This window comes from Schistocerca gregaria, chromosome 1 (assembly GCF_023897955.1).
Source record: "Schistocerca gregaria isolate iqSchGreg1 chromosome 1, iqSchGreg1.2, whole genome shotgun sequence".
Taxonomy (NCBI): domain Eukaryota; kingdom Metazoa; phylum Arthropoda; class Insecta; order Orthoptera; family Acrididae; genus Schistocerca; species Schistocerca gregaria.
This window is the reverse complement of record NC_064920.1, coordinates 661431290-661451316: the sequence shown is the minus strand read 5'-3', so window position 1 is coordinate 661451316 and position 20027 is coordinate 661431290. Positions and strand designations below refer to the sequence as shown.

The following is a 20027-nucleotide window of genomic DNA, read 5'->3' as shown; positions in this document are numbered from 1 at the left end:
GGGTGCCCTTCCTCTATTGGGCATTATTGGACTAGCAAATGATATGTGCCTCCCCAACCTTCCTGCCCCAGGTTACAGTACACATTCACCAGTGTCAGTGGACAGCAACATGACCTTAACCACTAAAGAAATAATCTTTTTTCATCTCGTGCTGTAGCAGACTTCTGTATCTTAACTGTTTATGTAAGTCCTGTGTGGTAGCTGATTGGGATATGTGACATTCAGTTTTTCATTGTATTTTATTAGGTGCTCCATATCACTTTATTTCTTTGACCTTTCAGAAGAATGATTGGATTTATTGTTTTCCTGACTGGTCCACTTCAGAATTACACTGCTAACAGTGGTCCAGAACATGTCTATTCACATTGAGCCTGCATTTATATACCTTCAGAAGTGTAGCCTCTCATCACACGATATGCTTTTATTGGGAAGTCCATAGACTTTTGACCATATTGTGTGTGTGTATATTATATAGTTTTGTGTTTATTCCAGATATGTTAGCAATTTTTTGAAGCCGTGCTTTAATTTTTATTGATTTTTTTAATGAACTGTTTCCTTATTTTCTCCTTGAATTAGAAGTATTATTTCTTCCTCTCTCAATCATTATTCCTACCTTTTGCCCACATGTCCTTCAAATCACATTTATTTCTCGCTGTTAGAAAATTTTGTGAGCAAGAAAATGTTCATTTTGTAAAATTAGTTGTTGACTATCAGTATTCTGTTGATATGAAATAATTATTGTCCATGCATGTCTAGCTACTGCCAGAATATTATTTGCTATGTATTTATAATAATTTTTAAATCACTGGTGGCCCTTGTAAAATATATACAGTATATTTCCTGTTAGTCAAAAAGTTCCAGAAAGCAGAAGATATTTTGTGCAATTGTATGAGCAAAACACAATAATTGAGCATCAACACTCACACTGTAAAATGGCTTAAGATGAAAAAGCTGATATTCCCTCTTCTGGAGTTTTGTACAGCAGATTATATTATTTCATGCATTTCAGATATGGAGACTGTTGTTTCCAACTTTTGTTTTATATCTGTATCTAATTTTGCTTCTGTCTGTTAATCTGCAGTGTTCTGCCATATGTGAGACAAATCATATGTAGAGAACAGTAAGTAGTTGTAATTATTGCTAAATTGTTACTTGTGACTGTCATAAACCTGCAAATATCCCTAATAAGACCCTTTTCCGTATCTTCTACACAAGCTATTTTGTTACATGTAGTGTCCTGACTGTGTGTGTGTGTGTGTGTGTGTGTGTGTGTGTGTGTGTGTGAGAGGTCAGGCCTCCTTGATAGTAAGTGCTACTCAAGATAAAATTACTTCTTAGGTATTCTTCTTAAATGTATGTACTCAAAAAGGCATTATGTGGTGTGTAGCACATTGGATACAAGAATCATTCCCTCTATCCTACATACCAAATGTGGCTGCAACATGGTAGAACAGTTATTAATACTTCCATGTAAGTCGTCTCCTATCATAGAGATGCTTGAACATATTTGCAACACTCACACTCTTGAGTAAATAAATTGGTGATGATTCATGGTACTTGTCTTGGAGTCAGTAGCAATTGCAGCACCATCTGCCATCTGTTGTGTGTTGTGTTAGTGCACACACGTCAACCCGAGTGCAAGTGTTAATATTCATGCGTACACCAAGTTGGCACATTCTACTAGGGCACTGTGTTTTGTTCTCGTCAGGTGCAGAGCTTTTATTTCTTGTTTCATTATATTTTGTAAGTTGGTCATTCTATTTTTTGCCTTTAGTCTTGTATGGGTTCGTATGTACAGTATCCTAGTAATGCAAGAAAAAACGAGATCACTAAGTGCAACTGATCTGTTATCGCATTCTTAGTCTCACGTGCCCAGTATTTACTATTAGTCCTCATGAGCTCTGTATTTAGCATTCTGTGATCAAATAAAGTTATGTTGTTGTTATGAAGATATTGTGGTGTATGTGTTATTTGTGTAGCAGGCATAGCAGAATCTCAACGCCTGATTCTCGTACCCAGCACCAAATTGTGGACCCCAACATGATTGGCTGCCTACACGTACATAACACAAGTAAACAACATAATCAATGAAAGTCCGGAGACTGCCTGAACCCGACTCTGTCCAGACTATCTGTGTGGCTACTGCCATTCTGGCTTCACAGTTCGGCTTTGTGGTTCGCCCAGATAGAGGCAAAATTTTCCTATTTTTGTGTGACTACAGATGCTTCTAAATTGACATTGGTGGTGAGCCAATTGGAACAGCAGTACGCGGCTGGAGTTCAGGACTTCATTGTCGCACCACCTGAAGGGAATGCGTATGACAGCTTGAAGTCAGAACTCATCTCCAGTGTTTCTGCATCTCAAGAGGAACGCATCAAACATGTACTGACCCAAGAGAATATTATGGAATGAACACTGCCATGGTATCTGCAGCAGCATAGAAGCAGAATTGACATGGGTGCTGTACCGGATCAGCTGTTGCGTGTGATCTGGAGTAGTTGCTTGAGTCCCTCTAACAAGAATATTATTGTGACACAGTCAGAGGTGCCGCTAGACACCATGGGAGAATTGGTCGACAAAGTACTTGGATGCCATTTAGTCTGCATCCATGACTGTGCAGTGTGCAGTGTGTGAGTACAACTACTGAATTAGTGCACACTGAGTATGAGGTGTTAGCGGCGAAAGTTGATCAGCTGATTTCTACAAATTGGCCAACTGGTAGTGTGTTGCAGTGTTGGTGGTGGTCACAGCTGGCAAAAGGATAGAAGGTGCTCTCTCTCTTGCACTAATGCCTGATGTGCAGAAGGAGACCTGGTGGTCCTATCAGCATTTTGGGGAATGTGCACAATGCTGCACCAAGCCATGTGCGTACCCAAACGCCAGCAGCAATCGTCCGTATGTGCTTTGTCAGATTACCGGCCAATGGTATAGTGCCTATTCATCAGCAATCGACACATCAGCCATAAGTACGTGATAGACACCAGCTTGGATTTATGTATTTACCACCCATGCTGCTACATTGGTGTTGCCCATGTACAACATTCTGCATGGTAGCCGCAAATAACTAGCCTGCCCCCACGTATGGCCTGAACAGAATATAACTGGATTTCGGCTTTTGCTGTGTGTCCCCATGGAATTTCACTGTGCAGATATTTGAGAGCCAATTATAGGTGCGTATTTCCTGACATACTATAACATTTTGCCACTCATGTCCAATGCCCACTTTCTAGACCAGACCACCAGGCTGATGGCTGCAAGCTTCCCTCACCACACACCCATCCAGTTTGCCTGGCTGACAACTAATGCAGACGACGAATATGCTGCACTGCTGAAAGACTTTCTGGCGTTACTGAAGCCACCAGGCATACCGAAGGATATCCGACGCAACACTGTCCATCACATAGCGTTCGACCAGTTGAAGGTAGCAAAGGCATAGTTTGATAACAGGATCAAAGAGGGCATTAAGTGTATATCTGATAGCCCATGGTCTTCACCCTGCACCTCATTCCTAAGAAGTGTGGTGCATGGTGACCTTGTGGAGATTACAGAGCTCTTAACACCTGCATGATTCCTGACAGATTCTCAGTACCTGTGCTCCGTGAGTGCTACTATGCATTGAGCAGCGCTTATGTATGCATTGTACTAGATTGCACCAAGGCCTACACACAGATTCCGGTGGTGGCAGTGAGGACATGCAAAGACAGCCATTATTATGCCATTTAGCTTATTTGAGAGCAAGTTCTTGACTTTCAGCTTCTGGAACGTGGCGTGGATGTGGAAGAAGTTTATCGATTCATTGCTGCATGGTCTGTCGTTTTGGAGGAGATCTTAGTGTTCTCTGCATCACCAGAACAACTTTACCAGCATCTCATCCAGGTTTTCCAGTCACTGAGTAAAAATGGAATCATACTGAACATGGCAAAGTGCATTTTTTGACAGCTGCAGATAGACTATGTAGGGCACCCCATTACTCCCTCAGGTTTGCTACCATTGCCGGACAAGTTTGAGGCTATTCACCAGCTACTCTGGCGAGCCATATACAAAGAATTGAGGTGCTATTTAGACATGCTGAGCTTTTATTGACTATACCTGCCACTGACAGCCACTCAGGTGGGTCTGAAGTTTAAAGTCAACTTAACAATTACCTCGACAGGTGATATGATCGCGACATTTGATAAGTCTAAACAATGGACAGTTGGCTGAATGCTGAATGCACAGTTGGCTGTACTAGTAGTAAACTCGAGTCAGACGGCAATAGGCGGTGTACTTGAACAATGTGTTGACAAGAAGTGGCAGCTGCTAGCTTTATTTTCTAAAAATCTGATTGCCTACAGAAGAAATGGAGTGCACACGACAGGGAGTTAGTGGCAATGTGCAAAGCCATCAAGTACTTCTGCCCTTATGTTGATGTTGAACTTCTAGCCTTCACCATGTTTACTGACCACTAGCCATTGACGTTCGCCTTTGGACAAAATAACCTTAGCTGCTCGGCGAAACAATATAGTCAGAAACTGTACATATCCCATACACTGTTGACATCTCATGTATAGACAGCAGCATGGCAGACTGCCTCTCTCTTGTCGGAAGCATCTCTAGAATCGAGTATACAGCACTCGCAGAAGCACAGATGTGAGATCAAGAGCTTACAAGACATGTGGTCATCATGACAACTACAACTGGTGGACATTCCTGGCACTGGCAAACAAGTGTATTTTGATGTTTCTACAGCCAAGTCACAACCGTACCTGCCTCCAAACGTTTGTCAGCAAGCATTCGAATCCATGCATGACCTGAGCCACCCAGGTATGAGGTCTACGCTCTGTTTAGTTCTGGCTTGCTTCAGGTGGCCAGAGATGGAGGAGATTGGAGAGAGTGGACAAAATGCTGTCTGTAGTGACAATGCATCAAGTTTAGCTGGTATATTTCATGTACCAGTAGGTAATTTCCTCCATGTTACAGTGCGCTTTAAACAAGTCCACATTGAAATCGGATCACCTCAAACAGCCAGTGCTACTTGCTACCACTGTCGACACATCCACTCGTTGGCCTGAGGCAATTCTGATAGACAACACCTCAGCCGAAACCTTGGCGCAGGCCTTCATAGGACACTGGATATCGCAGTTCGGCGACACTCTCAATGTCACAACCGATAGAGGCTGGCAGTTTGAGTCAGAGTGGTTCGCAAAACTGGCAACACTTTGTGGCATGAGCCATCATTGAATGACTGGCTACCACCTCAGCAAAGTAATGATAGAACCATGGCACCACACCCTAAAAGCAGCCCTGATGTGCTGTGCAGTGGGATGGACTGAGGCAAAGGCTTTGCCAGTCGTTGTCCTTGGGCTTTGCAGCACCTACGAGATCAGACGTGGGTGGTTCCTCGGCAGAGTTAGTGCACGTGGAAACACTGAGACTATCCTGAGGTTTCATAGAAGCCATCGCATGACAAAAGATAGACCCATCTATGCTCAGAGAATACAGTGAGGAGTTACGCTCCCCACAACCACCCAAACACAGTACCAGTCCGCTGTTCGTGCACAAGGATCTCACCTAATGCTCACATGTCATGCTACCTAGGGAAGGCATTAGACTGGCCCTCAAGCTGCTGAACACTGGTCAGCATCAGGTTGTCAGCAGGGGAGGGTGCACCATGGACATTCCCTTCAATGGAAAATGTACCACGGTTGCCGGAAACAGTTAAGCCAGCCTATGTGTTGCCTGAGCCGCTATCTCCTGTGGACCAACTGCTAGCGTGTCCTCCGCCACGTGGTCCAGTGCCCACCTGTGCCCCAGAAGTGACCCAGATAACTGCACTGCCTTCACCAGCAGCTTCTGTACCACACCACACCTTGAGATCTGACTGTCATGTGCACTTCCTGATGCCCTTTCTAGGTGGCACTTGGCTCCTGCCAAGAGGGTTGTTGTAGCGACTATAGGCATCACCTGGTGTGTGTTGTGTTAGTGCCCAAGTGCCAGCCTCAGTGCAAGTGTCAATTTTTGCTCCTGTGACCTCTGTCATGAGTGAATTACGAATACTTTTGATTCTACCAATATATTTTAGTCTGACAGCTGTCTTCACCACAGTTACGTTTATGAGGTCATCCAGTGTAATTCATTTCGGAAAGTAACCCTCTTAGTCACATGACAGTTCTAACAGATTTCAGTGACCAACCAGTCAAATAATCTTGGGTCCCTTCATTCCAGCAGTGTGATCCACATCTGTAAATCTGGATCAGCTGCAAACAGCCTCAAGGAGTTAAATTTGTCTCTGCCAGGTTACTTATATATAATCGTGAAGTATAATAATTAGAATAATTTACTGAGTTCTGTTTAGGGATAGTGTTCAATCCATTTGCATATCCTTCCACCACCACCACCACCACCACCACCACCACCACCAACACAGAGTTATTTCTATTGTTCAGAAAAGGTGAAAAGTTCTTATTATTCAGCAAAGCGTAGTGGTAATCTTGCCATGGTAGCAGCACCCTTATGATGCCCAAAAAGCAGAGAGGGGCTGGTAATACTGGTGTTTGCTTTGGTAGTTTTATGAGAGGTCTGGTGTCACATACAGCACCTTACTCTTTGCCTAAATATGTCTGCTTGTGTCTGTGTATGTGCGGATGGATGTGTGTGCGTGCGTGCGCGCGCGCGAGTGTACACCTGTCCTTTTTTTCCCCCTAAGGGAAGTCTTTCCGCTCCCGGGATTGGAATGACTCCTTACCCTCTCCCTTAAAACCCACATCCTTTCGTCTTTCCCTCTCCTTCCTGAAGAAGCAACCACCGGTTGCGAAAGCTAGTAATTCTGTGTGTGTGTTTGTGTGTTTTGTTCATTGTGCCTGTCTGCCGGCTCTTTCCCGCTTGGTAAGTCTTGGAATCTTTGTTTTTAATATATTTTTCCCTTGTGGAAGTTTCTTTCTATTTTATTTACATCATCATTAATTGGCATTCTTCAAGAAGAGATGTCTAAAAAAATTTTATCCATATGACATTTTTTTTACTTCTGCCAGATCACATGCACTGTGGAGAATAATTGTGAAGGTATCATGGCTTGACATTATTGTAATCAAACATTTTGGGCACTTGTAATGGCTAGACGTGTACCAAAGCGTGAAGACATTTCGAGTAACCAACAAAATGAATTTGCTTGATACTGTAGACTCGGGAGTCAACAGCTTAAAACGCACAGAGTTGTCCTGAATAGTGGTGTAGCTTAAGAGATGTAAGACATATACCTGACCTGCAAGAGGTTGTGAGTTGGAGACACAGCAGGTGTGATGAAATTCTTAAATCTTTATCAAAATGACTATTCATTATTTATTTATTTACATTGTTTAGATCCAGAGAGGATCACATAAAGCAAATTATGACCTGTGGCTGTTATTTTTCTTGCTCTTCCAGAATTGTTTCATCTCGCTATGCTTAGATTGATGTTCATCTCACCCCTCTTTCTTCTAGATACCTTGGATTTGTCTTCTGATGAAATTTCCCAGCTGTAGACCTTATGTTTGAAGACATTTTGATCTTCGATGTCTGTCAGTGAGATTTAGGTCTTTTTTAGGTCAGTTTGGAACTGTTTTATCCAGACTTGCCGTTTTCAGTTTCTGTAAGAACATCAAAATTTTCTTTGTTAGTTGGTTGTCATCTAGACTCATAACGTGTCCATAGAATTTCAGTCGTTGTTTGTAGAAATCAGTTTCGATGTTGAATATTTTTCTGTGACTGTGTGTGAGTGTAGACGGTATCCTTTGTCTGTGAATTTTGGGACAAGGTTTTTTGGATGATTTTTCTTTCAGCCTTTTTGATATTTTCTAGGTCTCCTTTGTAGTTAAGGTTTAGAGTCTCGCTGGTGTAGAGCATTTCACATTTGAAAACAGTCGTGTAGTGTCGAACTTTTGTGTTGTTGATTATGCATTTTTTATTGTAGATGCTGGCACCTTTCCCATACGCTTTCTGCATTTTGAGTTTCCGTGTTTTCTGTGCTAAACTTTCTGTATCTGTAGGCTCAATAATTTCTCCTACGTACTTGAAGTGGTTAACCTTTTTTACTGTGCTGTATTTTGTGATTAGATGTGTTTTGTAGGCATCAGTTCGGTTTTAGAAAAATAAATTTGCAGTCCAACTTTCTCGGCATCTTCTTTGAGGACTTCAATCACATGGATTGCTGTTTGTTAATCACCAGAAAGGATCACAAGGTCATCAGCAAAGGTTAGGCATTTGAAATCAATATTATCTTTTTTGTTTTCCTAGCCTGATGGGTCTCCAGATCTTTGGATTTTTCAGTTCTTGTTCCCATTCTTTGATGACTTTGTCTAAAAAGATGTTGAAAAGTAGTGGGGAGAGGCCATCACCCTGCTGGATGCCAGTCTTGATGGGAAAAGGTTGAGAGATTTCTCCATTGAATTTGACTTTGGAAGTTGTGTATTTTAGGGTTTGTGGGATGAGGCATTGTGCTTTTGGATCCAGATTGTTTTCTTTGAGTATATTAAACAGAAATTGTCAGCCAATGGAGTTGTAAGCTTTCTTGAAGTAGACAAATGTGCAGCTGATTGGGAGATTTCATGTAGCTCGAATTTTCAGTATAGGCTTCAGGTTGAAAATTCGTTCAGTATGTGATCTGTGTGGTCTGAACTCCGCTTGATATTCACGTATTAGGGGTTCGAATAGTAAGAGGCAAGGTAAGAAACAGAAAGGAGAGTGAGTCCTCTGTAGTTATTCATGTCAGATTTGTCTCATTTTTTGTGAAGTGGGTGGATGAGTGCAAATTTCCAATTGTCTGGGAGGGTTCCACTTTGCCATATGTCCTGAATGATCCGTATGATTTCCTGTAATGATCAGGTTCCAAGATTTTTCAGTAATTCTGTGGTGATTCCATCTTCTCCTGATGTCTTTCCGTTCTTCAGTTTTGTGATGTGATATCGAATTTCTTCTTGTGTCAGCAGATCAGTGTCGGGTTTCGTGTGACTTGGGGATTTGTATGAGAATTGTTTGGACGGTTCAGGGCAATTAAGCAGATCAGAAAAGTAGTGTGTCAGTTCTTTGCAGTTTTCTTGGTAGATGAGTGTGAGTTTCCCATCTTATTTCGTGAAGGTCAAATTTTGTGGTGAGTAACATTTAATTCTTTTAGTGGAAGCACTACAGAAATGTATGCTGTTGTAATTTTTGAAGCTGCCCTCAATTGATTTGAGCAGTTTGGTGATGTAGTTGCATTTGGTTTTTGTGATGGTTCTGTTTATCTCTTCACGAATATCGAGGAAATGTTTCAGGGTTTCTGGCCATTTGTTGCTGTTGTATTTTTGAAAGGCGATTCGGTGATTGATGATGTCTTTCTTAAATGGGATTAATTCTTTGGCTTTTCTGATTATTTTGCTACAGAAGTCAGTCCAGTTGTTGGTTGGTCTTTTTTCCCATTCTTGTGGGATTGTTGTTTCTTGAATTCTAGATGTGTCAAACTTTTGGATATGTGATTTTTTAAATGTGGTACTTTCGGAGAGAATTTTACTTTAACTCAGGTGAAGTAGTGGTCCAAGCTGATGTTTGCACATCTTTGGACATGTCATAGATGATTCTGTAGTGGGGTAGGAGATGGCAATGTGGTCGATCTGATATTCACCAAGATGTTGGATGGGGGATCGCAATGTTTTCTGTTTTTTGTGGCGGTTTTCTGAAGTAGGTGGGCATAACTTTGAGGTTGCATTGTTGGAACATGTCAATCAGATGTGTGCCATTAGTGTTAGTGTTTTGGTGTGCAGAATTTTTGCCGATAATTTTTCGATAAGCTTTTTCTTTCCCGAGATGAGTGTTGAAGTCTCCCATTAGGATTTTCATGTTGTGTTGTTGAATTTGACCATAGTTTTTTTAAGCTTGTTCCAAAATTGTTCAACAGTTTTGGGATTTTTCTTGTTTTCGATATTTGTGGGCGCATACGCATTGATGAGCGTATATATTTTATTGGCATCTGAATGCACATGGTCATGAATCGATTGTTGTTGGTGTGATTTCTTTAACAGCATTGATGATGGGTTTGTGTACAAGAAAGGCCTTTCCAAAGATTGGTGCACCTTTTGCGACCTTCTGTTGTGTTTTGCTCTTGAAGGTGCGGTAGTTCCCGTAGTCCACAGTTTCATTGTCAGTCAGTCGTGTTTCTTGAAGAGCAAGTATGAGAATTTTTTGTTGGTCAATTTCTTGAGTGAAATTATGTAATTTTTCTGTCCAGATCAGTGTGTGTTTAGTGTTCCAATGAAAGCTTTCTGCTTGTAGGGAAGTTTACCTGATTTTATCTGCTTGTGCTTGGCTGACTCTCTTGACTCTGAAAGTTCAGTTGCTGTCTGTCGACAGGTGGATTGTGTACCATCTGTGTAAAGTTGATTTTGCTTGCACACTTAATGATTGTATGTGTTTTACTGTCCTGTCCTGGTCAATACCAGGACCGGATAGGACCAAAGATTGTTGAGGCCTTTAGAACAGCCAAGCTCACTGAGCTAATAGACGCTGACCAGTCATTCTTTAATTGTATTTATTTTATTCCTAAACCTTTGCTGGATCATTTACTCATCTTATTAACTTCTTTATTTCCTTTATTTGCCCACCACCATACAGTGTTTGGAAAATTGGAACCTACCCTTCCCCTTTTGAGTTATCGAAAGTCTTGCATCCAGTAAATGATGGCGGGTGAGAGCATTTGCCAGTAAAAGAAAATATGTACAATAATTTCCAAATTAGCCTGCTGTGAAGGCTAATGTGGTTGTTGCTGGTTAGTTCTATTAATTTTGAAAATATTTCAGCATTTGTATATCTTGTTGCATCAAAGATAGATACAATACCATTGTTCACAAATAAAGAAGACTACTTCATGGTCCATTTTTGAGTGATATTCCATTGTTTTGGTGTTTGTTGTATGTAAGAAGTGAACACTTAATTATCAACCCATGTCACTGCTTGCATGCACAATAATTAAACACTGACTAGCATTTTCGTTCAATAATATTTCTTGCACAGTGTTAAGTTTTGCCAAAATTTGTGAATGTATGTGAATCAATGTTTCATAAAGGTAAATTGAGGCCGCTTTGAATCGGATGATTTATATTGTCTTTTTGCAACTGTGTGTTGTCACACATTTATTGTAGCACCTTTGAAAACTTCATCCCATGGGCAGAACAGTCTTTTTTAAGAGAGCTAGACTTTAAGTTCATTTGAGTGCGAGAAAAGCTGTGTAGTTTTCACAAAGTTGGCATTTCTTTACATTGTGTGTAGAAATTGCTGCTTGATAATACATTTATCCATATCGTTTGTGCAAGCATCTGAGTTCTCCTCTTTCGGTGTAGAAACCTCGGCATCATGTTCTTCTTTCTGTAATTTGCAAAGCATCCTATTGCTGAACTTAAACATTTTGGCTGCTTGTTCAATTGCTGTCTCTACAGACATGATATATCCCCTCTCTGTCTTGTTAGAAAATTTGATTGCGTTAACCAGAAGCCATTGGACCAGCCAGCGAAGTCATTTTCTGCACTCACATTCCATGCTTGCACTGCAATGTAAAAACGGGTTCCACTTTAATCAGAGTGTGCCTGTACCTAGTCGCATGAGCACATTAGTTCTACTACTGCTGCAGTACCAGTTTTCCTTGTTGGGTATTACTGAACACTGGTGTTTTTCTTGGCATTGTGTTGGTATATATTGTGCACTTGGGCGGGCTGGTGCAAAACAAAAAATAGAAAACAAAAGAAAAATTGAGAAGCAACAAGGATTGCAAAAGAAAAACAATTAATCTTTCAGGAAATGCTAATTCCCTCTACAGTGCCATGGCAGTGGGAAAATAGAAGGATTTGAGGTATGAATTGTTGTAACATCCACTCTGATGACCAAACTAATATCTCATCTTCCACTGATGCCTGGAAAAAAATATTTAACTTAATGAAGAGATCATGACAAGTGTAAATGATAATTTTGAAGACATTCTAGAACCACACTTTGTGGGCAGAATTTACTTCAAGGAAATACACTGAACAAAGTGTATTAAATTAAAAATTGACTGCGTACTTCTAAATGTATTTTTGACCTCATAAACATGGTTACTTACTTCCAGGCCTAGAAATTTTCTTGTTACTGACATACATAGAAACATCATACAGTGATGTAGGGAAAAACAGATTGCCACTTATAGAAAGAGAACACATTAGGTTGTTGTCAGGCACAATTAAGAGCTTTCGGCCACAGCTTTCATTAATAAAATACATCTTATAAAACCTAGCTTACTCTTTTACTGCCCTCTCTACAGAGTTGTCAGCCATTGTTATTTACTACATGATAATGCTCTGTTCTTTCTTCATCTGATCATGAAATTTGTGTTTCACTGCCGTAAATTTAACAGCATTGATTTTCAAACTCTCCTATTTGTTGCCTATTGTACACAGCTGTTGAGAACCTATATGTTACTTAAGTGCATGCAAGTAATCTGTTGTTCCTGAATGAAAAAATCATAATTTATAATTAAGTTTGGTAATGTGCGTGTAAAGTAATGTACATTAGTGTTAGTAAGAAGTGAAACACTCAGAAGCAGTAGCCTACAACACACCACAATAAGGAGACATGTAGAACAGCTGAACCATAAATAAGTGATTTAAATAGCAGAGAAATGGTAAGCATGTACGCCCAACAGCACCCTCTTTTGGGTGTCCGGACAGGTCAGTCGTAGGCAACATTCAGTCTGGGTAGAGCCATCATACGAAGTACCACAGGTAACCAAGTGCCACTATGCCTCGCCAACATCATAGGGTGGAATATCAGAATGTGGATTCGTTTGGGAGATCCTGAATGGCTGGTCTTCAGGAGGTGGGTCTGTCGTTTCGTTCGGCTCATACAGGGCACACTGCTTCAGAGGTGAGGAGTATGTGGGACCACTGGAGAGAAGAGATCTGGAAACATTTCTGGCATGGCTAAGTTTGTGAATTGCAAAGTATACTGTGCAAGGCAAAAATGTGCTATACGTGGCATGTGTGGTGCATCATGAGCCGTAGAGACAGGGGTGAATGATGGCTGCGGGTATGTTTACAAGCAAATAGATGTGAATATGTTATGAACCATGGGGCTACCAACAGTGTCTCCTTTAATTACTATTCGGTGAATGTTGCTGCGCACAGCTCTCTGCAGTAGGTGCATGGTTCATGCACCCATGCTGACTGCTCTTCATCAGTGACAAAGGCTGGAATTGGCATGCCAGTTCCGCACCGCAGCTGGATGTTCAATGAGTGGTGACAGGTGGGCTTTACAGATGAATCCTGTTATGCACTCCATCAGACAGATGGCCATTTGCTTGTATGGCATGAAATGCCTGAAAGCAAAGGTTCAGACCAGAGAAGGGAGAATTGTGGTCTGTGAAATGTTTTCATGGCACTCCCTTGGTAATTCCATCATTCTGGAAGGCACAATGGATCAACACAAAGTATACATATATCTTCGGTGACCATGTCCAGCCCTACAAGCGGTTTCTTTCTCCTTGGCACAATAGCACCTACCAGCAGAACAATGCATTGTGTCACACAGCTTGCAGTATGTGTGAGAATGATTCATGGAGCACCAGATTGAGTTCACTGTATTCCCCTAACCAGCAAACTCCATGGATTTCAACCCAGTTGAGAATCTGTGGGACCATCTTGTTCTGGCTCAACATGGCCCTGCATCCCTGTTGATAACTTTTCGAATTTCATTAACTTACTTTCTGCATGTCCCGCAGTGGTCTGTGCTGAAAAAACTGGTTATCCAGGCTTTTGACAGGTGATCACATTAAAGGGACTGGGCAGTGTAGTTTGTTGTGGACCAAAAAAAAGTTACAGTGTATAAACTGCACCTTTCGTTGTAGTCCACTTACGAAGAGATATGTACTTAGCATTATACAGTGCAAAATATTATTTTGACTGTCTCCATAATTGTAGGTATGCATTACAAACAGATGATCATCTTGTTCTGGACTCTTCTTCTCAGCATTAACTCGAAAGTGGTATTGTAAAGATTGCTTACACATATTTTGCAGCAAATATTGATATTTGTCTTTTACTTGCACCATAATTGGAATATCTGGCAATGAAAAGATTTTTCATTTTTTTTCTCCCTCTTTCTTTCCACACAATAAAAATTGTTTGTTTTACGTGTTATTGTATTCGTACCTAACAATGTTCCTGCTTCAGCTGGATGCATAGTATGATACTACCTGAAAATTATCAAACATCCTTTTAGTCATTGGTTTGCGAAGAAATAATAATCTTATGTTACAGTAGTGCCATTCCAGCACTCAGATTTTATTTGTATATGGATTAGCAATATTACAAATAATCTTCACAAAATTCTTCTTTCAATGCAGCCTACATCTGTCTACATCCATATCTGTTTGGTTCATTATGGAGAATATTATAACTACTCTCCATGGCAAAAAATAATTATGGTACACCATGAAGGAATTATTTGAGTGGGATGGAAATTATTAGATGTAATGTGTATGTACAGACAAACCAATAACCACAGTTTAAGAAAAAAATGGGTAATTTATCAAAAGAGATAACTTCACAAACTGAGCAAGTCAATAATGTGTTGGTCCACCTGTGAGTCTAATGCAAGCAGTTATTCAACTCTTCTGTACACAGTTTAATTATTTATGCTTTAGTCTTCATATGCTTGCTGCCTTTTTGTAGTGTCAATAATTTATATCTTCAGTCCACTGCTTTCTAGTGTTGTGTGTTGAAGATGACAATTTGCAGTCACCAGTATTTATTCTGTTAAAGATTAGCCCCTTATTTATAATTCTATAACATAGTAGACCCTCATATTGTATGAAGTCAGTAATCTTTTATGTTTATGTATATTATATTTGTAAGCACTGCTCAAAATAAGAAGTGATATTTTCAGATTGATTGGCTGTGTGTTTTGGTGGAGTTACACTGATAGTAAAAAGTAATTAGGACAAGGAGTGGCAGATATTACACACATTTAAAAATATCTGAATACGTTATGAACTATGGACCGGACCATACTTCTTCATGAACTGGTGTCTTTGTGAACTTTTTGAAGTGTTAACTACAGTTTCTTGATATGTATTCTTTTTGCTTTTATAGGAGCATACAATAGAAAACTATATGTCCAATTTTCACAGGACTAGTAAACAATGCAATTTTTGTTACTGACTTCAGTTGTTACTGGGTTGATCTTTGTCTATCAGACTCAACATTTACTCTGGTTTCACCCATTGCCCAAGTATGTTACTAATTGAGTCATCTAACTTTGTTGTCAGATGAATTAAAAATCCAGAAATCCTCATCAGTGTCAATAAATTACAAGATTAACAAATTTCATGTGATCAAGATGTCAGGCATTAATATAAAATAGAGAGAAAGCTCTGCTACTGCATTCCATGAGGCTTTTGTGTAAAAATTCACTTACATTAGATTGGAGGTGGAAATGCAGATGTATTTGTTATTGTTACCGAATCTATCTTAGCATTTTATCATAATTCGTTAAGGGAAGCAGTGACACAGTGTTATAGAGTCAGTGTAATGAATAATACTGGACAGTATTTGTCCGTAGCAGAAATTGAGAAATGTGAAGTTTTAGTTGTACTCAAAGGAGTTTGTTACTTTAGAAGAGATTTTCATCTTCCATTGTAATGCCTGGTCTCTTCAAGTATGTGGCTGATGATAGCGCTTGTTTTGTACCTGGCTTGTATACTATTTTTGCCTTGCAGATGTCTTTAGATATATTTTCTTTCGTTTAGTTGTGTAGATACAGAAATCTGTTTGTACTTAACTGCAAATATGGGAGGACCAATAATTATGACCTCAGATCTTTGTTCGTAACTTACACTGCATTTGACTTCATGTTATTAGCACTTCACACCAATTTCAGTGGCTGTTCAACACCATAAATTATATTTATCTATTTATTTAGAGCACTAATTGTGTTTTGTTACAAGTTAAAAAGTTTTACTCGGCAAATTCTGCTGTATATGTTTTAGAGGGCCACCATGTAGTGAAACAGTTCTTCATTGTTCCTGTAGGCTATTAGTTTCAGGCATAAATGGCAGAAGGCAGAGGAGCAAAATATGAAATTTTTCAACAAAATTCTCTTATATTCTAAAATCAATTTTTTCCTACAGCCACCTTTCTTACATTAAGAGGACTCTACATCTCATCGAAGATGCAAAACAATTATTTGCTTTGTGTTAAATGTGTTTATGTGTTATGCTCCATTAAATGAAAGATGGAAAATGAATATGATGATACAGAAAAAATGGAAAATATACAATGGAAGTTTAACTGCTTCAGTTTGTGATTAACTCATACTAAACTGAAAGTGAGAACTAATGGAATATGGAAGAAGATGTGAAGCCAAAGGATTTGTCTGATGTTTATTTTCAAATAAGTATTTGGTGCACCCAGATAATCATCTTTAGTTAGGTACCACTGAGCACAATGCAGTGGTCGTTTTGATACAATACCCAGACATAATTATGTCAATGGGTTTCGCGTAGGAGATAGGTATTTTCGCGTTTGTTCTGTATAGCTACGTCATGGTCTACAAAAAAATTCCAGCAAGCAGGTGAGACTTCATCAGTCAGATAATTTTTACAGTACCCCCATTAACATAATGTGTAAACAAAAGAGAAAGAAAAAAAATCAGTACAGAATTAAAATCAAAGGTAAATTCAACACATGCCTGCATTTCCTGCTATAAAATCATTTGTGAAATTTATTTATGACTAATAATATGAGGGTGAGCAGATAAAAATATTATTATTGTTGTTGTAGTGTTTTTGAAAGTTTATGGAGGGAGACTGTCACAGTCTCGCGAAATTGTTTAGATATGGAGATGCATTGTGTGTGTTGAAAGAGCCTTCTATCAGAATATGAGTTAATTTCATTTTTTTAATGTAGAGGCTTAATTACAGATTAAAGTAACTTGTGGCTGTACGGGATTGTATATGAAGAAATAATAAGTACGTTTCGTGTATGTAGGCTATGTGGTGCTATCAAAATTGCATAGTAGTGTGAAGCTGGGGTAGAGCTACAAGTGCAGAATTAGTTTTGATGTGTAACAATAATTGAATGACATTAACAAATTGTGTACTTTGAGGTTAGTGCATCACACTAATTAAATGTTGTTACAGATAATAGCTATAGGTAATTATTAAAATGAAGAGAACGTTGTTATCCTATTAAACTGTGTTTTACATGATGTTTTATCATTTCAACAGGTTTAAAATTAAATATCACCCTGAAGATTCAGTGAAAAGAAAAGAAGAACAGATGAATGCTCTCAAGGTATGTTATAAGTTTTCTCAATTGTGAGCACTTTTCTTTTTGTTGTTGTGCAGACTGTTACAGTAGATTCACTTTCACCCTATAAGCTTTGCTTCTGCCTGCAAGAAGGCATTCCATGACTTACCAAACGGGAAAGCACTAGTAGTTAGACACAATAAAAAAAAACTCACAAACACATAAAAAAATTTCAAGCTTTCGCAACCAACGGTTGCTTCGTCTTTCCTGACGAAACAACCGTTGGTTGCGAAAGCTTGGAATTTTGTGTGTGTGTTTGTGTGTTTTTTTTTTTTATTCTGTCTATCTACCAGCGCTTTCCCGTTTGGTAAGTCATGAAATCTTTGTTTTTAATATACTTTTGCCATGTGGAATGTTTCTCTCTCTCTCTCTCTCTCTCTCTCTCTCTCTCTCTCTCTCTCTCTCTCTCTCTCTCTCTCTCTCTCTGACTTGCCAAACAAAAGCGCTGGCAGGTCGATACACCCACAAACAAACACAAACATACACACAAAATTCAAGCTTTTGCAACCAACGGTTGCTTCTTCAGGAAAGTGGGAAGGAGAGGGAAAGACGAAAGGATGTGGGTTGATGTGGGTTGTAACAGAGAGGGTAAGGAGTCAATTCCAGTCCCGGGAGTGGAAAGACTTACCTTAAGGGGAAAAAAGGACAGGTATACACACACACACACACACACACACACACACACACACACACACACACACACACACACACACACATACATACCCATACCCATATGCACATACACAGACACAAGCATATATATACAGCGTGAGTCACCTAACATTACCACTGGATATATTTCGTAAACCACATCAAATACTGACAAATTGATTCCACAGACCAAACGTGAGGAGAGAGGCTAGTGTAATTGGTTAATACAAACCATAAAAAAATGCACAGAAGTAAGTTTTTTAACACAAACCTACGTTTTTTAAAATGGAACCCCGTTAGTTTTGTTAGCACATCTGAACATATAAACAAATACGTAATCAATGCCATTTGTTGCATTGTTAAATGTTAATTACATCCGGGGATATTGTAACCTAAAGTTGACGCTTGAGTACCACTCCTCCGCTGTTTGATTGTGTGTATTGGAGAGCAGCGAATTACGTAGGAATCCAAAGGGAACGGCGATGGACCTTAGGTACAGAAGAGACTGGAACAGCACATTACATCCACATGCAAACACCTTTTTATTGGTCTTTTTCACTGACGCACGTGTACATTACCATGAGGGGTTGAGGTACACGTACACATGTGGTTTCCGTTTTCAATTACGGAGTGGAATAGTGTGTGTCCCCACATGTCAGGCCAATAGATGTTCAATGTGGTGGCCATCATTTGCTGCACACAATTGCAATCTCTGGCGTAATGAATGTCGTACACGTCGCAGAGCATCTGGTGTAATGTCGCCGCAGGCTGCCACAATACGTTGTTTCATATCCTCTGGGGTTGTAGGCACATAATGGCACACATTCTCCTTTAATGTGCCCCACAGAAAGAAGTCCAGAGGTGTAAGATCAGGAGAACGGACTGGCCAATTTATGCGACCTCCACGTCCTATGAAACACCCGTCGAACATCCTGTCGAGGGTCAGCCTGGTGTTAATTGTGGAATGTGCAGGTGCACCATCATGCTGATACAACATACGTCGACGCGTTTTGAGTGGGACATTTTCGAGCAACGTTGGCAGCTCATTCTGTCGAAACGCTATGTATTCTGCAGCTGTTTGGGCCCCTGCAATGAAGTGAGGACCAATGAGGTGGTCGCCAATGATTCCACACCATACATTTACAGTCCACGGTCGCTGTCGCTCTACCTGTCTGAGCCAGCGAGGATTGTCCACGGACCATTTATACATGTTCCGTAGATTCACTGCCTCGTGGTTTGTGTAACCTGCTTCATCGGTAAACAGGTAGAACTGCAACGCATTCTCTGTTAATGCCCATTGACAGAATTGCACTCAATGTTTAAAGTCATCACCATGTAATTCCTGATGTAGCGACACATGAAACGAGTGAAAGCGGTGACGATGCAGTATGCGCATGACACTACTTTGACTCAGTCCGCCGGCTCTCGTAGTGTCCCGTGTACTCATGTGTGGGTTCATGGCAATAGCAGCTAACACGCCAACTGCACCCGCTTCTCCTGTGATGGGCCTGTTACGAACCCGTTTGCTTGCTACGACCATACCTGTTGCATACAGTTGGCGGTAGAAGTTTTGCAATGTGCGGCACGTTGGATGCTCTCTGTCCGGGTACTGTTCTGCATACACCCTGCAGACTTCAGCTGCATTTTGTCGACACTCTCCATAGATGAGTATCATCTCCGCCTTTCCAGAGTTCGAATACACCATGGTCACAGTTCCTACAACACTACACTATCACAGACGTCTGGTAACACGGTGTAGTACAGTTGGTCTGCGTGCGGAGGCGAATGCAGAATAACAATAGTAGCAAGCGCTACATGAGGACACTGCGACAGCTGGACCAAACCACAACAGTGCACTACAGCCACACTTGTAAACATGGTCGTCATCGTAAACATGTCCCTGCAGATGCTACTCACCGACCTTGGCCCATGTTTGTTACAACACGCAACTGAACGTCGGAGGTTTCAAGTGTCAACTTTAGCTTACAATATCTCCGGATGTAATTAACATTTTACAATGCAACAAATGGCACTGATTACGTATTTGTTTATATG

At 40.2% G+C, this 20027-nt stretch overlaps 1 protein-coding gene across 21 annotated transcripts in view; it reads left to right on the top strand.

Moving 5' to 3' along the window:
• LOC126361861 (serrate RNA effector molecule homolog) overlaps nt 1-20027 on the top strand; it is a 195827-nt gene that overhangs the window by 91369 nt on the left and 84431 nt on the right. For all 21 annotated transcript variants that reach the window (XM_050007828.1, XM_050007841.1, XM_050007839.1 and 18 more), the window contains one exon: nt 17240-17306. In XM_050007828.1, coding sequence (XP_049863785.1) covers nt 17240-17306 — 67 coding nt within the window. The remainder of the gene's footprint in view (nt 1-17239; nt 17307-20027) is intronic.